This window comes from Fopius arisanus, unplaced genomic scaffold (assembly GCF_000806365.1).
Source record: "Fopius arisanus strain USDA-PBARC FA_bdor unplaced genomic scaffold, ASM80636v1 scaffold00003, whole genome shotgun sequence".
In the NCBI taxonomy this organism is placed as follows: domain Eukaryota; kingdom Metazoa; phylum Arthropoda; class Insecta; order Hymenoptera; family Braconidae; genus Fopius; species Fopius arisanus.
Genome location: NW_011887742.1, coordinates 1,533,314 through 1,552,028, shown reverse-complemented (window position 1 = coordinate 1,552,028; position 18,715 = coordinate 1,533,314). Strand labels below are relative to the sequence as shown.

Here is an 18,715-nt window from a genome sequence, read left to right as displayed (position 1 = left end):
CACCCGTTTCCGTATTTCTGTCGCTCACCGTTGGATATAAATCCTGAAAGTCAATAAAAAATAATTGAATTGTAAATACAATAATCAAGAGATTTATGTCGGACTCAGCTATTGCTTATCTAATTCCAATTATCCGGAATTAATATGGTAATTTCACGCTCAAGAGTGAAGAATAAATTATGAATCTTATGGTGATATGAATCTTGGGTTCGGTGCAATCGGAAAATCTCTGCATTACGCTTTTTTATTTAATTGACAAAATTGAAAAAGACTTCTTTCCTTTTTTCTTTTGAAAATATCCAGAAAAACAGTATTATGTATATATTTTTTAAAAATCCTATTAAATTTTTTGAAATTTAATGAAAATTAAATTTTATTCATTGAACTCAGTGCATTAGGTGTGCAGCTTCATTATATAGAATGAAAATGACTGGTGAAATATATTGTTATAAATTATATTGAATTATTTTGCACATGCATCGATATAATTATTTATCCTGCTCCCAACTGTATGCCTCAAATTTCTTATTTTTGCTCGAGTAAATCATATAAAAAGTTTCTGAATGAAATATCTTCAAAAACTGAGGCCCTGATTTTTTGAATCCATTTTTTTCGAGTTGAAACTTCTTCTGGAACATCAACGAACTTTTTATCCTGATGCTAGGAGTTAGTGGAGTACTTTTCGTTGCAGCACCCGAACTTTTCGATATTAAACCGCAGGGGAATATTTACCGCAATTTCGCTAGAAATATTCTTGAATAATTTCCTCCGGGATACACGGATAAAATGGATAGATCAAACATTACAGGTCTATCAGTTCGATCAAAGGCTGAAGGACACTGCAACCAACAATGGGAAAGTACCTACAATGTACTGCAGGTTTTATCCAAAAAAAAAAAAACGATCACTCCAATTACTTGCATTCGTATCCCGTTATCTGCGTGATTTGTATTTGTTCAGCGATAGGAATCGGCGCATTGACACCATATCATTGTGTATTCAACAAACATGGAGAATAAAAGAGGAATTGCATCAGACTATCAATCGTATCAGAATGTCTTAGACATCAGCATGCGATACTGCGGATAATTGATATTAAATTACTCGAGAAAATGATTGCTTTAATCGTTTCTCATACTGATACTGGAATGTTTCCAGGAGGAAGTGCGATACTTCAATGATTCATGATTATAAGTGTAAGATTGTGGAAATTCTCAGTTTGAATATGAAAATTCATAATTTTCGCGAAATTCTGCGGTACTCGCAGGGGAATCCCTGGTGGCAGGTGAAAAAACTGGGCGACAGTACCTGGAATAATATTTCAGATGATCTTAAACTGGTTTTTCTATTAGTGTACCATTAACATGCCATTTGCAAGTCTCATCTAAATTTCCAAGATGACTGAGTTGACGCGTCGGACTTTCCAATCATTTTGTGCTTTATTTTTTTTTTTTCTCCTTATGATGAGTTTTAAGGAAGAGTGTGCAGCATCCTCTCGGAAAAGGTAATTAATATTTTTTGGAGCTTTCGAAATGCATTTGAAAATTCAACAACAAATGAGTAATTAAAATTGTGATTAAATTCGTTAATTACCGTGTGATTATTCATTAATCAAGGGCGCAGTTTGGATTTATGATGATAATTAATTTGTTATACACTCTTAGGAGATTAAACTCAAAATTGTATGTAAAAAGACTTGAAGGTTTTAACAACAAAAAAGTGATGTTAAATTACTCTAAAATTTTTCACTGACTCATCAGTAATTTTCGTGTTTTTTCCTGAAAGTTCAGTGAAAACGTCAGTAAATGTTCCGCAATTTTTACTGAATACTGTTTTGACTAACGTTGAAATTTTTTAGTGAGATAAGTGCACATGGCCTTGATTATTTCTGCCTTTCGGTTGAGCCTGAGGAGCACAAGATGCAGAGGTGGTCAGGCGAGCGTATAAAAGTAATAAACTCAGGTGTTGTACTTCATCCTCCCTCTCCACATGATTGTCTTTCACCCGGATTATGTTAGAAGACGGCTGAGGTGCCTGAATAGATAATCGGTGGAAATCGCGGAGCTACGACGTCCACCAATTGTGGGAACACAGAAACAGGCCGTTCTCGATTTTTTTTTTTCGACGAGTTCTTAAAAAAAACTTCAATTCATCAGTGTTTATTGTGAATCGATCATGAAGATCCAACTGGCAATTTTGGTATTTTCATTTTTCGTGTCGGAAAATATTTGTGGATCCAGATCAGCTAATCTGGAAGTCAAACTTCTGCACGTAGTGAGTTTCAAATAAATTTGTAAATTCAGGATGTTCACACCCTTTAAAATTAATATCAATAAAGACATGAGGACTTTTTTAAATTCCTTATTAATGAATCAATCAATTTCGTGAATATTTAATTCTCTATTTGCTTCTTGACTGATCAATTTTTACGATGAGTCTGAAAACCGAAGCTTTCATTGAAGACTAAATCACCATTTAAAATGAAAAACTCATTTTTTTTAATTTTCTAGATGAATGAAAAATTGAATGAAGTTTTTTCGTTAAAATTGAAATATGTGACTGAGAATTGGAGAATTAATTATTAATATTTAATTATCTAATGTTTCCTATTTAATTTAAAAAAACAATGGGAATCTAAACTTCAGCCTGGGAAATATTTACTCTTATTATATTCATAAATTTGAAATAGATTTCAATTTCTTGAAAATGACAAACAAAATATTCATCCACCAAATGAAATCCATCAAAAATGACCCCTCAATTTTCATATTTTACTCTTTACCGAACCTACTGCATTTATTTCTTCAAAAAATGAATAGAAACTTCGGTTCTCCTGCAATCAATTTACCAAACTTTCAGGATGTTCCCCGCATAATATTTTAACCACTTAACGATGACAGGATAATATAAATATGCATATCGCATTAAAAACTGCCAAGTTCCGTCATCTCATGAAAAATTCAGACGGAAGTCCTATTAAATACCAAATTCAATCCAATTCCCATTTTTCTCAACAATTATACACAATTGACGTCGCATTAATGACAAGATTCTCATTAAAATCAATTGCTTCAAGGCTCGAACAAAATATCAGCGAACCTCACAGTTCCAATTTAATTCTGCCATATCATGTGTTATTAAATATTATTAAAAGTAATTAACTGCATTAATCCTAAAACATTCACCTTAAAAATATATTGACGACAAAATTTAATAATAATTAAGATTTCGAACTCCACGAGGGGAAAATGCCCTGGGGTTTTGTTACGTTACGATTCTAGTGTAATTTTTTCCTGTAATTTTTCTTTTCAAGTGTAACTCCGGATTATTATTATTATTTCTGCTACAGCTGTTCCGTCATGGAGATAAGGTGCCCCATAAAGAGTACCAGAACTACCCCAATGACCTGTGGGGCAATCACTCGTACTTTCCCATCGAAAATGGAGGTTTGACGAATGTGAGTGGTTTTATAATTAATAAATTAATATAATTAATAATTTTTTACAATCGCGTACATCGCTGGCTCGAATAAATGGTGTTGAATTTATCGAGCAAGATGCTTATGTAAACCAGCAGCATTTGGGGTGATATGAGACACCCGCGATAAGACACATGTCATTTTAATTGACAGGTTGTCAAGTTGTGGCCGTCTGGGAATAAATTGTCTTCAAGTGACATTCGTGTTCAAAGATTTGAGAAAACTCATTGTCTTTCGTCCATTCACTATCGATTAATTATCTGTCAACGCCAGTCATGTTCACGTGGAAATGAATACATGTCAAGAAATTGTTGTAAATACCTCACAAAATAGTTGAGGTTTACATACATGAAGAAAAAAACCAGATAGACCATTATTTGGATTTTAAAACCATTTGAAGATCAATGAAGTCCTCGATATATCTAAACTTGAAATTTTTACGGTCGATTAATCCGATTCATTGTCATTATCATGAAAATTAATGCAGTACTTTTAATGAAATCTAGAATAATTTCTTATTCTATTCTATATTCTTTCTATTTCTCATTCTTATTACAAAATATATAATATATAAAGTTACAACTGAAATCTAAAATTTCAATTAACCGTTCTAAACGAATTTATTCAAATCAATATTTAATACTGGCAATCAAATGTTTGCAACCATTCATTAATTTTACTCGTTAATTTGAAAATAATTTTTCTTAACCGATGAAAAAATTTTCTCAGTGTGTCACAATGTCATGCAATTCCAAATTGACGAGGAAGATGAGATTTGAACTGCGATAGTCATACGTCCTTTCAGTATATTACAACAGAAGTGACTGCTCCATGATCTAGCACCAATAAAACTGACGAGACTAACTCGTATTGCCACACAATTCGGAATCGAAGATTGTAAACCAGTCCCGGAACCTCTCACAAAAAAAAATGAATAGAACAACATTTCCATGTCATATTATAAAAAAGGAAAATAAACTCTAGGTACATAAACAAAGGTGAATCACTGAATGTTTATAATCGCATATAAAAACCTGTATATATCCGATAGAATTACTCCATTCATTTTTTAAATTCTATAAACAATTACTCATACGAATTGGCTATTATCTGTTCTTCGTTATCATCATTCGTAAAAAATGAAAATGCAAAGAGTCATCAACAAAATTGGTTGACAAACGGCCCATAGAATTGACGGCAGTACTCGCAGTGATGTAATTAAATTCTCTTGTTCGTTGACATTAACTCATTACTTTATAATTAGAATAATGTAATGATTCACCTCCAGGAGGGAAAACGACGAGAGTATAAAATAGGAGAAATGCTGAGGGAGAGGTACGACAAATTACTAGGCCCTTATTACTCACCAGAATTGATATACGGACGTTCAACTGATTTATCAAGAACCCAGATGTCCCTTCAACTGGTCATCGCGGGATTATTTCCACCTAGTGAAGAACAACTGTGGAATCCAAGACTTCCCTGGCTACCAGTCTCCACAGTCTTCACTCCTAGTGAACGCGATGGACTTCTCTTTCCTCATCATTGTCCAGAGTGAGTGACACCAGACCAACTATTTCCCCTGATCTCTAATTTCTCCACCAATTATCCCCAGATATGTGAAGGAATACAGGAAATTTCTGAGCCGAGACAATATCCAAGAGATTATTCGAAAATACAAGGAGCCGATGGATTATCTGACTAAATACACCGGTAAATCTGTCGATAGGACGTCTGCAGTTTATTATCTCTATAATTTATTCAAGGAACAGGTAATGTCATCCTATTATAAGAAGTATCATATTCACTAATTATTCGTGACATTTCAAATTCAAATGAGAAACCCCCACCACTCATTCTTTTATTTTCTTATCGAGTTCACGACCGCAATCTTGAGATATTTACTATTGATGATTATTAATAATGAATTTGCCAACTAATTAGTGTCTATTGATTGATAATATTTATTTTTGATTTATTTTAATTCTTTATTTTATTTTTTATTTATTTTCATGTGAAAATTCCGTGAGTTTTTCACCCAAAAAATATACTGTATCCGAAATTGTATCCCGGTGATGAATTTGTCGTTCTATTATGCTTTCGATTTATTTTTTACCATTTATCAATATTTATATAAATATTGAAGAATTGTAACGAGGAGGTTTTTAAACAAATAAGTTATTTATCAATAATTTTTGGAAAAACCGTGAAAATCTGAGGAATTTTCGTTTTGCTGAAGATTGCGAATAGGAATTTCGACAAATAGAGGATTCCTTGAGAATTCTTAATATGATATATTTGTTGAGCAGGCTGCACAAAATCTGACGCTCCCTCACTGGGTACACAAAGTCTATCCAAATCCCATGAAAGAGATCACAGCCCTGGATTTTCAACTCAGGTCTTACACGAAACGACTCAGACAGCTTAACGGAGGCAAGTGACATGAGATTACAATTACAAGATCTTCCCTGCTTTACACTCGGATAGGAATATTTAATAAAAATTACCCTGACGTAATCGGATGGCAATTCCAGAATTTTTATGAAAAATTTGACTAACAATTAGCTCTGAGGAAGAATTACAATTGTTCACACAATTTTTAATGGGGGATATGCATTTTTTACTCCAAATAATGCTGAAAAAAATTTTTATTGGGGGATATGAATTTTTTACTCCAAATCCTGCTGAAAAAATTGTGAAATTCGTGGACTAAAGAAGTAATCTTTATCTGGATTGTCAGATCCAATTTATGAATTAGAAAAACAATGTACCATAGAAACACAATAATAATATTTTTCTCTCCAATCTATCAGGATTAAATTCAATTGGACTGGATTCAATTAAAAAGAAAGAACGAAACTCGAATTTCTTCAGTTCCGGAAAATGAGAGTTTTGGTGTTATGGAGAATATTTTCCGAAAATGTTACTACTCTTTTGCAATTATTTTGCACATTCCCTTTAATGAAAATCGATAAACCAATAAACCAATAAACAATTAAATGAATGATCAATATATTCAGGTCCACTGCTGAGAGAAATCACGGAAAACATGAAAGCCCTGAGATCGGAAAATCTGGATCCACTGAATAGAAAAGCTTTTCTCTACTCTGCCCACGAGCTAAATGTGGTTTCCATGGCGAGAACTCTCGGTACGGATGATCCTGTCGTGCCACTGTACGGTTCTGCAATAATATTCGAAACCCTGAAGGACGAAACTAATCGCTTCTACGTGAAGGTACGTTAAATTCACTCTTTTCCAGTCTCAAATTGAAAGTTGCATTTTTCATACGTCTCCGTGGTTTTAATTTTTTATGAAGAAGTTGAGATGAAAATCCCTTCCAGGTGCTCCTGTGGACCGGAATTACTGAACAGCTGGTGAGCCAGAGGATTCCCGGCTGCCCTGAATTCTGTCCCCTTGACGACTTTCTCGAGATTTTACGGGACGTAATTCCTAATGAAAAGGAGGGCGACTGTTGGTCAAACCATGACTATCAAAACCAAAAGCACCAACGGATGTCCGAAGGCTCATCCAGTCACAAAGTCCTTCCCCAGTACCTAAGTCTCATGACACTTGTTATCCTAGCCTTCATGTGGTATTAGTGCTATTATTTCATCAAGTGCAATAAAATGGAAGGGAAGTCGAATGATTCCAATAGTCTAGAGGCCATTGGGTATTAATTCTTGAGAAGAACTGGAGTTGAATCTAATTAATCTTAAGAATACGGAATTTCACTGGTCGAGGCTGTCTGCAGACAGGAGTTTGCTTAATTAATAAATAATTAATAAAATAAAGTTCAATTAATTTTTGTACAGAAATTTATGAGGAAATATAATAAAATTTTAATCAAATTCAGAGATTGTTACTATTCAAATCTGTTCATTACAGCCAGAACGAGAAACTTTGCAATCTCTGGAATAAATTACCAATTGAAATTTCAGAAAAATTATAATAAAAGGGGACTGAAATTTCGGAAATAATGAATATTTACGTGAAAATGTTTAATACTTTATCCTGGGCTCTTCTCGCGGTGCAGTAGGTGCAAATCTGCGGAAGCTTTTTTGTAAAGTATATAACCAGTTTGGAACTGCGGGAAGTGTGAGATTTTTTTCTTCAGGGGCAGGTGTTTCTGAAGATCTGGGGTATATCAATTTTAACTAAGATCCTAACCATCTTCCTCCACGAATTTTAACCGAAAATTTGTTACCAGTGGATAGTCCACCATGGCAGCAATAATTTAAAAATAAATGCTCCCGTCCAAGTTAAATTAGAGTATTGAACGGTTGAATGCGGAGATATAGATAGAATTCAGATCGATTCCTGCATTTTCTACACCCGCGAGGTGAAGAGTTCAAGAACCTCTTGTACCCCAATAGCACACCTAAAAAGGTAAAATTTATTTTAAGACCCCCCAGAGTCTCAAATCCAGACATTAAAAAATCTCAAAAAATTTCCAAAACGAGCATTTCAAAAGTCTCAACTCGAGGCTTTTCGAATTTCGTGTAATCCTCCCGCCTCAATTCAAATTTCTTTTCGAAACTCAAACAGAAAAATTGGATTGAACTGATAACAATGATGACTTCGATAAATTAACTATTCTCGTTGTCCCAGCAAAAATTTAGGTTCGTTCAATTTTTTTCTCTCTGCGTGAGTTGTCATTGGTGAAACATTTCTTTTTGAATTTTCGATTTCGTGAGCTGCTCAAACAATTTCGAATGATCAATTACAGAAGATGACGACCAGAATGAGCATGGTTTTAGCAACAGGTAGAATGGGTGATGTGCAATCTCGGTTATGGTCACAAAGCTGTGCTTTTTTATTTTTCCATCCCCTTAGAGAATGATATGGCGCCTCCACGAGGTATGAAAGACGCTGAGATAAGTGGAACGCTATTCAGGGTTCAAATAAATCCTTTTCACCCCAAAAAAAAAAATTGAGATGAAAGAGTGAAGAAATTCAATTGCCATTGAGTTTCCAGGCATCCTGTGAGGGTAATATCACGATTTGACACTGAGAGAAAATTAAACAGATTTTAAAGCAAGTGATTTTTTAAATTAAAAAAAACCACGTCTTGATAATTTTTAATATTACAATCACTATCTTTTCCAGTATGTGGAACAACTCCAAGCCTCTTCTTCATTAAGAGAAGAAATATGTACATTTTCTAGACTCAAAACTAATGAATAATTAAATAATAACGCGATAAATAATATTAGAAGCAATTATCACAATTTTTGTAGAAAAAAATTATAAGTCCTCTCTTCTATTTCTCGTTGACCTTAATTAATTAAGATTTGAATTAACGTTAATTCAACTTTATTAAGAATTGATTATTAATTATTAATTAATTGGTCATTTACTTGAATCATTTCAATTTTTTTTATGTGCAAGGTTTTTTTTTCAGAACGTAATTATGACGATAATTGAAATCAGTGGTCATGGCGATTATAAAAATGATTCGGGAAATCGATTCCATTTTCATATTATTGTGTTAATTAAAATTGCAATTGCGGAGGTCTTGTTGAATCATGCAGGTACATGTGTATGTGAATTTGTGAAGTTACTCACCATTACATCATATTCCACAGGCCTTGACGCTCATTCACAGGACTGCATTTTTCCGATTTCAACACCTCCACTTAGCACTCACTTTTTCCAACACCCAATTTTTTATTCAATCCTATGATTTTTTTTTAACTTCTCATTCCATGAGGAATGAGGAATTAATGAGGAAAAAAAATGAGATTTTTCCCTGAATGCACCACATCACATGACACCCATGATATTCCCCTCACTCTATTAAGCAGATTAATTCACCCCAAAACTGACACATAATTATTTGAAAATTAATCTAGGAGAGTAGTACTCGAGAAAGAGGAGAAAGTCGTATTTATCACTGGCCACCATTTCGTTTTTTCAACTCAATGTTTTCTTATACTTCGACGAAACATTCACTGGTAAATCGAATATTAAAATTCAAACTGAGGAGAGGATGGAAAACATACCTACACGAAATATTTTCTCTTAACATTGATAAAGTAGAGAAACAAGCTTGTAGACGGATGGTAAATCCTCTATCAAATTCATTTTTTACGTGTTAATTACTGAGTTGTCACTAAATTACTCGAGAAATATTTTTAAAAAGCATTACTTCAATTATTTATTTTTTAACAAATACATAACTCATCGAATTTGTTGGCAAGACAATGAATTATTATTTATTAGACGAAAAAGCTGACATTTCTGGCATTTTGTGATGAAAAATTTAGACTCTAATATTCGAGTATGGGAATATTTATATTAATTATGTGATAATTAATTTGGTGTAAGATTTTTTTGATGATAACTTGTCAGCAGCCAATAGAATCGTCAGGAAACAGTCCGACTGAACATATGTGCCCACATGTTTTCATTTCTCTGCATCCCGACTTAATTAGAATCTTCTAATTATGGTGAATAAAATTAAGACAGTGCTGATTGATCTCAGTGGAACTTTGCACATTGAAAACTCTGTGATTCCAGGGGCTGTCAATGCTCTGAAAAAGTACGTATGACAAATGCTTCTTGAAACTGAGAAAAATTCATCAATCAATTACAATTGAATGAAATTTAATAAACAAAATTGAAGGATTTCCCCATTAATTTTTATTTTCCTGTCACTCCTTGATTACTGTTTAATTATTACACTCCAGATCAGCTTTAAGGAAAGCAAAACAAATTAGTTCTGTTCTTCTGTCTTTCTTAAATGTCACGAGAGTTTCGAGATGACGAGATTTCTGAGTGGAACCAAGAAGGAATTAATTGAACTTTGAATAATTTTCAGACTTCGTAGTACGGAGACAAAAATTAAATTTGTAACAAACACAACGAAAGAATCGAAATCATGTCTCTTCGATCGACTGCGTAAACTTGGCTTTGATATAAAGAAAGATGAGATATTCAGTTCGCTGGCAGCAGCAAGAGACGTCATCCAAACTCGCAGACTCAATCCTTTTCTGATGGTCGATGATGCAGCAATGGAAGATTTTCAAGATCTGCAGAATCCTGATGAGGAGGCAACGGCAGTTGTGGTAGGATTGGCACCAGATAAATTCCATTACGAAGAATTGAATCAAGCATTCAGGTAATGATCGTAAGAGGTTTTCGTGAGTTTTTCACAAATATCTCTGAAATAGGGGGAGATAATTGAATTTTTAATAGGAACATTTTTGTATAGTTCAGTGAGAGTTGCAATGAAGGTTATTATAAAAATTTGGCTATCTGCGATATTGCCGGAGATATATTCCAAAAACCCGCCCAAGGCGAGTTATTAGTTTTTTTCTGGCACACTGAACTCATGAATATTCTTTAGGCTTTTATTGCAAGGTGCTTCTCTCATCGCCATCCACGAAGGCCGTTATTATAAACGCGGGGATGGTCTCGCTCTAGGACCAGGTGCCTTCATCAAGGGCCTGGAATACTCAGCTAATATCAAAGCAGAAGTCATTGGAAAACCGACGAAAGGGTTCTTTGAAGCTGCATTGGAAGGCATTCCCCCTCAGCATGCTATTATGATAGGCGACGTGAGTTTATATACAATTGAAATAATTTATTTTTATTTTCACTAATAATTCTCAACACTGGCTTCAAATAATTCTCCCCGATCGACGAAAAATTCATGTTTAAAAGGATGTCAGGGACGACGTGGCCGGGGCCCAAGCTGTAGGCATCAGAGGTTTTCTGGTGCAAACTGGAAAATATCGTTCTGGCGATGAAACATCAATATCTCCACCACCTACTAAAGTTATTCCAACTTTCGTCGAGGCAGTCGATGAAATTCTCAGAGAATTTTCGGAGTCATAATCCATTCCCCATTATGTACCATAAACTTAATATAATTAATAGATTTCAATTTCTTGTTGCTTATTATTTATTAGACTTGTCATTGTATAATGTATAATGTATATTATACATTAGACTTGATTCCATATTTTTCTACTGTATGCATGGTTTCGAGACAGTATGATAATTGGAAAGCTGAGAAATAGTCCAGGGAAATTGGGTTTGACATACGTGGTCTTTGGATCCAGAACGCTTTTTATATCGAAATGTGTCTTCGGTCGTGGAATTATCGGGCAAGTAATTCCTAAGTGATTTACGTCTGTACAGTTCAAGAAAAAAAATGGAAAATTATCCCTACAAATGTTTTTTTTTTGCGAACAAAAATAATACGTAAAAAATAATAAAAAATATGAGCCATTATATTTTCATAACAAAAAGAAAACTGACACATAAAGTAACGGTTGAACGTCTCCTGCACAATAGGCTTGGTTAACTGCTCGTTTGTATCTAGCGTAGCTTTTAAGTTATTCGCGAACATATATTAGACCTAATTTACCGATAAATTGTTACGCCTAAAAAATATGCATAAAAAAAGGGAAATAGCTTTGAATAATTGATGATTGAGCGTTATTACTTCGAAAATCTGGGAAAATTTCCCCGATTTTCCCCGACTAGAAAACACTGTCATTCGAAGGACTGCACATCTGGAAAATCTAAAAATCGTAAAAATAGAGACAAATACCAGTGGATTCATATTTATTATGTTCAGTCGATCAAGTATGAGGTAATATTCTCAACGAACATCATCTCAGTTTAATTTGGCTGTTGGACAATGTTCAGAAAGTAGTAAATTGACATACTCCTCACTTCCTCATTCTTCAGATTTATTCTCACACTGACTTAGGCCAGAGGCGAGTATTTACAAAAATTAATTTGCCTAGCCAAGAAGACAAGCACATGAAGCCAATCAACTTGTGCTCTGTGACAAATAAGTAAAAGAAAATTCGCTTGATTGATTGAGAGTACGTAGTGCGATAACATGCGGAGGGAATGAAAATAGAAATTTATTTCATCATCGATCCTCACAATTTCGGAAGACAAATTTAATTCGCATCGAAGTACTATAAAAAACTTTTCAATTAATTTTCTTTCTATTTTACGACTGAGGAGACGATTATGAGGTCTTGAAATTATAGGATATGGAGTTTAGTTGCGAAGAGGTAAAAAAGTTGAAGTCAATTTTCTCCGAGGGTCATTTTCGTTTATGCGATAATTATTTTCAAATTAAAGCCCGGATTTATCATCTTTCAAACTTTACCTTCAGTTCTTTTTCTCTTTTTTTAGTCTAAGATATTTTGTAATTACCAGTCGGTATCACATCATTCAAAAATCCCCAAAACTGATGAGAATATCATTTTTTCTCGTAAAAAAAAATAAACATTAATAAACATAAACAACAGGAAGAAAATTGCAAATAAATAATTAGATTGCCATTGTGGAACTATCTCTTGACAACTTTATCCCCATTAACTTTATTTTGCAACATCCGCGTCCATTATTTTTGGGGATTTTCGCGTGACAAAAACAAAATCGGAAAGACGATGCAACCAGGACTTAATTAATTCACACTTTTTACATGAATAAAGGAATATGTGGGTCCACATGGAACCTCAACAAAATGGTCCAAAAAATAAATCTTTGGGGTTTCGCAATTAATTCACTGAAAGTTTTATCCTGGACAGATGACACTTTCCCATTTTCACAGCTCCACAAAAAAAAAATCAACGAAAATCATGGGTATTTACAGTACGATAACGAAGAACTCATAAATGAGATGATGAATAGGCTAACAGTCATCAATTACACACCCACATCCACCCCAAATGATGCAGATAGATCCTCAACATTTCAGATCATGCGTTTTCTGGGATATCGAAATTCTACAGGGATATAATTGAGCCGGCGATATTTACCTACTTGATTAATTTCCTTATGGCTCAAGAGAATCGGCGATTGGTAGAAATATTGAAGAAATAGTATCTCGAAGCATGTTCCCTAGTGTTCCTTGTCACTTGAATTCGTCATTGCAATAACACCCAATGACCGTTTACTAATAATTGCTAGTAAGGTGTCTATAACTAGACTCATCGGAACATTCTCCCAGTTAAAAATAAATCAGTATCTGAATATCATGGCTTCGTTTGTTCAAAATACGTTTCGGTATTTTTCGAAAATTTTTCATCCCTTCATTTTCAGTTTTTTTTTTTTTGGCAACATTGAGGCGAACTGCGGACGAACCCATCGTCCAGCTACTCACGTTTGTTATTTTTTTTTGTTTTCGTTCGGTTTATTTTTTATCACTTGGCCACGGCACAGAACCAGGCACACTTCAGAGGACCGTTGCTTGTTACTCGAAATCCTAACTATTTGGCTGGACGATAGTACAGTGTGAGATCCGCTGAGTTTTTCCAAATGAAATGCTTCACCTAGAATCAAAATGATATTATCGTTAATTCTGCAATAAGCAATAATAATAGAGATTATTGATAAAAAATCAATGGTTATTTAAAAATTAATTATATTTTTACACTCACCGTTCGCAAATCCATCGAGGGATCCAACGGTTGATCATTGCAGACAAGCTCCACCTTTTCCTCAGCCAGAGATGAATTGTCAGCATTAGAATCTGTATTAGCACGATCCCCCGCTGGAGAACCCCCGGATACTGTGTTTCCACCTCCGGCCACTGAACCGGAGTCACTTCCTGCCCCCAGGACTTTGTCATAAACATGCTCCACGACTTTCCGCACTTGTATAAAGTCGTTGGCAATCAACCGATCTCTGCGAAAAAAATTCACCATTTAAACTCCTCCAGAAATATAAAAGTAGCTGGACAAAAAATCGACATATGAATATCTAAAAATATTCTGCAGGTGTAGTTTTGTCTCAACGTTCTCAAATTAAAGCTCAAATGCATGATACCTACTTTTTACAATTCTTGAAGCCGGAATTCGGATGAGGTGACAGGTGGAATGGAATTTTTATGAATTTAGGCAGATTTTTATCTACGACAATGTCGATGACCCAGGAGGGCACTGTTTCATTTAGAAGTGCTCTTTCTGTTTCGCCAGCAGCATCTCGCACCAGTAGTCTGTACAGTGTTTTGCCACCCACTTCACTATAATCAACATAAACAATAATTAAATCTAATATTTGCTAGGAAATTTAAATAATTTTCCCTAAACATGTATAGAATCCCGCTATAATCACTCATTATAGTTGTATCTCCCCTCAATTTCTGTTTTCACGTATCTGTCAGTTCGCCCACTTCACTACCTCCAGGCTCCAAGATGTAAACAATTCATTACTTCGTCCGGTGAGGGATTGAATTCCGTGAAAAATAAAGTCGAAAAATAAATTTCTCTCGCATTCGAAATTGCTATGAAAAAATTCAGTTTACAGTGGCAATGAGCACGTGGTGGAGGTAATTGCATATATTCAAATTCTCCGAATTCACTTTCCCTACCACCCATGCACGCGGCTATAACGGGAATCTACTGTATTATTTTCCTTTTAAAATTCTGTGTGGAATTATGACGCGGACTGGGGGCTATATTTAAATAACCGTTTAGGGCGAATTCTGAATATGTGTAAAACATATATTTTGTTTCATTTTGGAGATATTTTTTAATATATATTTTCCGATAAAGGAAATGTCCATGTGAGTAAATAATAAAAACTGAGTGATACGAATGTACATAATCTTCCAAGCAGCATACAAGGCCTTAATTTTTTTTCCTGTATGATTTTTATAGGACATTTGGCGAATTGATACCTGAAGATAACGGGCGTGTGGCCAGGAACCGAGAAATAAGGGTTTCCATCCCTGGAATGTGCCTGGCCAGTTCCATCATTACTATTCGCTTCATTCTCCTCATCCGCATGAATGGGCTTCCACCAGTGTTCAAGCAACGCTTGGAGCAGCAAATTACCGTAATTGACTTTTTGATCGACACTATCGTTATCAGTTATGCCAGTATCGCGTGCTGATACCCATGCTGAGAAACAATCGTTCTCGTCCTGTGCGAGGTGAATGGTCAGCATTCCAGTTTTCAGGTCAACGTTAAACCAGCTGGGGATATAAACCATTTTATTTCTCTTCTTGACTTCCTGATCGAAATCGACTCGTCCGAGATCCTCGACTTTGCAGGCTTTCAGAACGTCGTAGAGAGCAACGTTTTCTTCAGTGTCTTTTGTGAGAACGTATCGCCTGTCATTGAGGATAATGTGGTGTCTTATCGCTGGACCACCGAGGATTCTCTGCACGGGCTCTGAACTTCGAGGGACCATCCCACCGGCACCACTAACTGGTGGGTCCACACAATAATCACCGCATTGCCAGTCTTTCTGGTTGATCAACTGAAAAATTTCATTTTTTTTTGTGAATTCAGTGAATTTCGAATGGAGACTGATGAAAACCGTCATTCCTATATAATCATAAGCAACAGCTTTTGCTTCAAGAATACAATTAAATAATTATTATACACACCCAATTGTTTATAGTGGATTCACTGGTGGCAACCCAGATACTCGATTGATCAGGTGTCATAACCATCTTGAGAACGGGTGCCCTCTCCTCGCAGATGACGGTGTACCTGTCAGCACTTCTCAACTCCGTCATGATGACCTTTTTATCACGTCCCCCTGATATAACATGACTGAATGTGTCTGTCGCTAGGAGGGCCCAGACTCCCTCAGTGTGTACCCTGAATGTCTGTATACACATTTGTTGAGCCAATGACCATAACTTAATAGTGCCATCGGAACTCGCCGACAAACACTGACTGCCATCACGATTCAGGACAAGAGCTTTTATATTGTCAGCGTGACCACGAAGTTTCATGAGTTTGTTGCACGTTCTGGGATCCCAGACTCTGAGTACTTTTTCCGTGCTACCACTGACTATTACAGTACCTGGTGGATTCATCGCCAGACTGTAGATGGAATCTTTATTCCCAGCTAATGAAGAAGTCGTTACTGTGTTGTTACTGGCAGTTAATGCTGTCAGTGTATGGACATCCCAGAGAAAAATCTGCCTATCAAGCCCAGCACTCGCCACTTGCTCCTTATCTTTGGCGTAGGCAAGAGCTTTGACATAATCCTTGTGAGTCCTTAGTGTTGACATGCAGAATCCCTTGTGGGCATTCCACACTTTGACGGTTGTATCCGAGCTCGCTGATATCAAATTTTTACCTCCACAGCAGAGGACAATATCATTCACCCAGTCTGTGTGGTGTTCCATCGACTGGATGAACGGCTCCTTCATATTCTTACAATTCCATATTCTAATAATACTATCTCTACCAGCTGAGTACAGCCTGTGCAGGACTGGGTCGTATTGGAGAGAATTGACTCCTGCTCGATGTCTCCTTTCCACTTCATCGCGAATCACCATCGATACCTTCAGAAAATAAATAGCAAGAAAATCAAGTTTATTGAATTTAATTCGAAATGCACAACTTAAATTCGATTCATTCCTATCAATTATCGAATCATCTCGAAAGCTATCGATTTAAAGCAGAATCGTTGAAGATATTTTTTGTAGGTGAATAAATTGCTGATAAAGATCAGATAAATGTGTAAACAATGTTTTCAATTGATCATTACCAATTTTAAAAAAACGTCAACTCGAAGAAAATTAAATGAATGATCGGATGTGTTTTACTCCCCCAAATGACGAAGAGAGTTGCCTATTCTATACTTCACATTTCTCTTATTTTCTCTTATTTTCTCTTATTTAAAAAAAATCGAATTTTTCCGTGTAGTGTTGCGAGAAAGAACAATGTGCACCGAGGAAGGAAAACAGGGCCTTCAAATCCGCGTGTTTACCAATCTCGGGTTCGCCTCAGGTCGTTAATACACAGACGGGTTAGAATGCCCTGTTTTCCTCCCTTGGTGCAGAATATACTATATCCATAAATTCTGCAAGTTAAATCCAATTTTTACTCGAATCTTTCCTAAAAAATATCAAATCTATTATCTACATTTGGGATTAACTTAGAATTATCCCCTCAAAAAAATTCAACGAATCAATCAAACAGGAGAATGTCAAACTACCGGTTTCTAGTGATCAACAAAACAAAATCCTTAGAACTGCAAAAAAACAAAATCTCACCTGAACTTTCTTTCGGGCGTTCTGCCCACCTGTCTTGTGTGCAGCCATTGATACCCACTACGTTTTATCGCACTAAGTTATCAACCACATATGACTCCAAATGCAGTCCAACCTTTTCCAAAACAATGAATCCTATCCTCACGCCAATCAGTGATAGATAAGCCTGCGAACCATCGCCAATTATATAACAAAAGCCTCTCAATATGAAAGTCCAGTGCCGGTTCTATCGAGTTCAACAGTTCCTCCCTTTCCCCCACGAGACACTCACACACCGCAGCACCCAATCACGATAAAAAAAAATGATGAATAATTGGTCTGGAGCCCCTGGAATCTGCGATTACAGTTCATCTACTCCATTTCCAAGGGCTGTTGGACTTTCGTGTTGACAATTAAACCGAACGCCGAAAAATGGCGATATTTTGGTGCGAATTATCATGAGGGAAATCGCTGCATCTTGCAGATTCCATCTGACTCATACGGTTACAGAGGTTATCCCCAATAATACGTCGTGTCCATTCGATTGCAGGAAATCACTCAAATGATGCCTGGCACTCGTTAGTTTTTACTTTTAAATTATCTTGAGTTATCACAGGCGCGGTGTGACGACTCTTTCGAGTTTGTTGTGCACTGCACAAGAAACTGGTGGGGATTTTTCGACTGATTTTGAGGAGTGGAGGGGAACTTGAAACATCTGTCACTGGGCGAATGATGCAGAGGAGCAGATGGTGGTCTGCCCCATAGTCTAGAAGGTTTTCCCTCGCAGATGGCAACAGCTCTCATTTCTTGTTTCGAAAATTTTTTGGAAATAAAATGTTTTTTGGAACTTTTCAACTGTCTTGAGTGAAATCAAAGAGGATTATCTAAAGTAGAGGCTCAGTTCTGGGGGTTTGAGTGACCCCAGCGGCATCGTAGTACTGCACCCCAAGAGAGGGAGGGCGCAACACGCAATGTTGGGGTGTTTTTTTGTTATTAACCAAGTTTTTATTGCAGTGCCTGGGGTGTCCATCGAGTCGACGGGGTGAATTTTATTTTCTGCTGTACGAATGCGTTTTGTTTTTCATTTGTTTAACTGAAATTTAGCCGACTGTAGCACGTACGGAAGGGGGAAACCACATCTTGTGGAATTTCAATGGAAAAAATTATTCAATATGTTGAAGATATACCACTAATGAATTTTTAATTTTAAATTAGCGCGTTGTCCTAGTGGTAACGTGCTCGGCTAGCACGCCGACGGCCCGGGTTC

At 35.8% G+C, this 18,715-nt stretch overlaps 3 protein-coding genes across 6 annotated transcripts; 2 read left to right on the top strand and 1 right to left on the bottom strand.

The window, feature by feature from the left end:
• The first annotated feature begins 1,128 nt into the window (after window positions 1–1,128).
• Window positions 1,129–7,298, top strand: LOC105269522 (venom acid phosphatase Acph-1). Its single transcript, XM_011309846.1, has 8 exons — window positions 1,129–1,504; window positions 1,859–2,274; window positions 3,350–3,457; window positions 4,767–5,032; window positions 5,094–5,250; window positions 5,788–5,911; window positions 6,499–6,713; window positions 6,821–7,298. The coding sequence occupies exons 2-8, from the start codon at window positions 2,176–2,178 to the stop codon at window positions 7,076–7,078; spliced, it is 1,227 nt and encodes a 408-aa protein (XP_011308148.1). The 5' UTR covers window positions 1,129–1,504; window positions 1,859–2,175; the 3' UTR covers window positions 7,079–7,298.
• A 2,273-nt stretch (window positions 7,299–9,571) lies between these two features.
• On the top strand, window positions 9,572–15,201 carry LOC105269493 (haloacid dehalogenase-like hydrolase domain-containing protein 2). 4 transcript variants are annotated; one of them, XM_011309814.1, is made up of 5 exons: window positions 9,572–9,759; window positions 9,834–10,020; window positions 10,300–10,599; window positions 10,828–11,038; window positions 11,145–12,745. In XM_011309814.1, the coding sequence occupies exons 2-5, from the start codon at window positions 9,926–9,928 to the stop codon at window positions 11,316–11,318; spliced, it is 780 nt and encodes a 259-aa protein (XP_011308116.1). In that variant the 5' UTR covers window positions 9,572–9,759; window positions 9,834–9,925; the 3' UTR covers window positions 11,319–12,745. The 4 variants fall into 4 exon arrangements, with proteins under 4 accessions (XP_011308116.1, XP_011308108.1, XP_011308125.1 ...); XM_011309806.1 differs by having other exon boundaries at window positions 9,831–10,020; XM_011309823.1 differs by lacking the exon at window positions 11,145–12,745 and adding an exon at window positions 15,113–15,201 and having other exon boundaries at window positions 9,572–10,020.
• LOC105269513 (WD repeat-containing protein 48) lies at window positions 12,037–18,152 on the bottom strand. Its single transcript, XM_011309835.1, has 6 exons — window positions 17,473–18,152; window positions 15,847–16,758; window positions 15,133–15,716; window positions 14,284–14,475; window positions 13,892–14,138; window positions 12,037–13,783 (listed from the first exon to the last, which is right to left on the bottom strand). The coding sequence occupies exons 1-6, from the start codon at window positions 17,518–17,520 to the stop codon at window positions 13,721–13,723; spliced, it is 2,046 nt and encodes a 681-aa protein (XP_011308137.1). The 5' UTR covers window positions 17,521–18,152; the 3' UTR covers window positions 12,037–13,720.
• Between the last annotated feature and the right edge of the window lie 563 nt (window positions 18,153–18,715).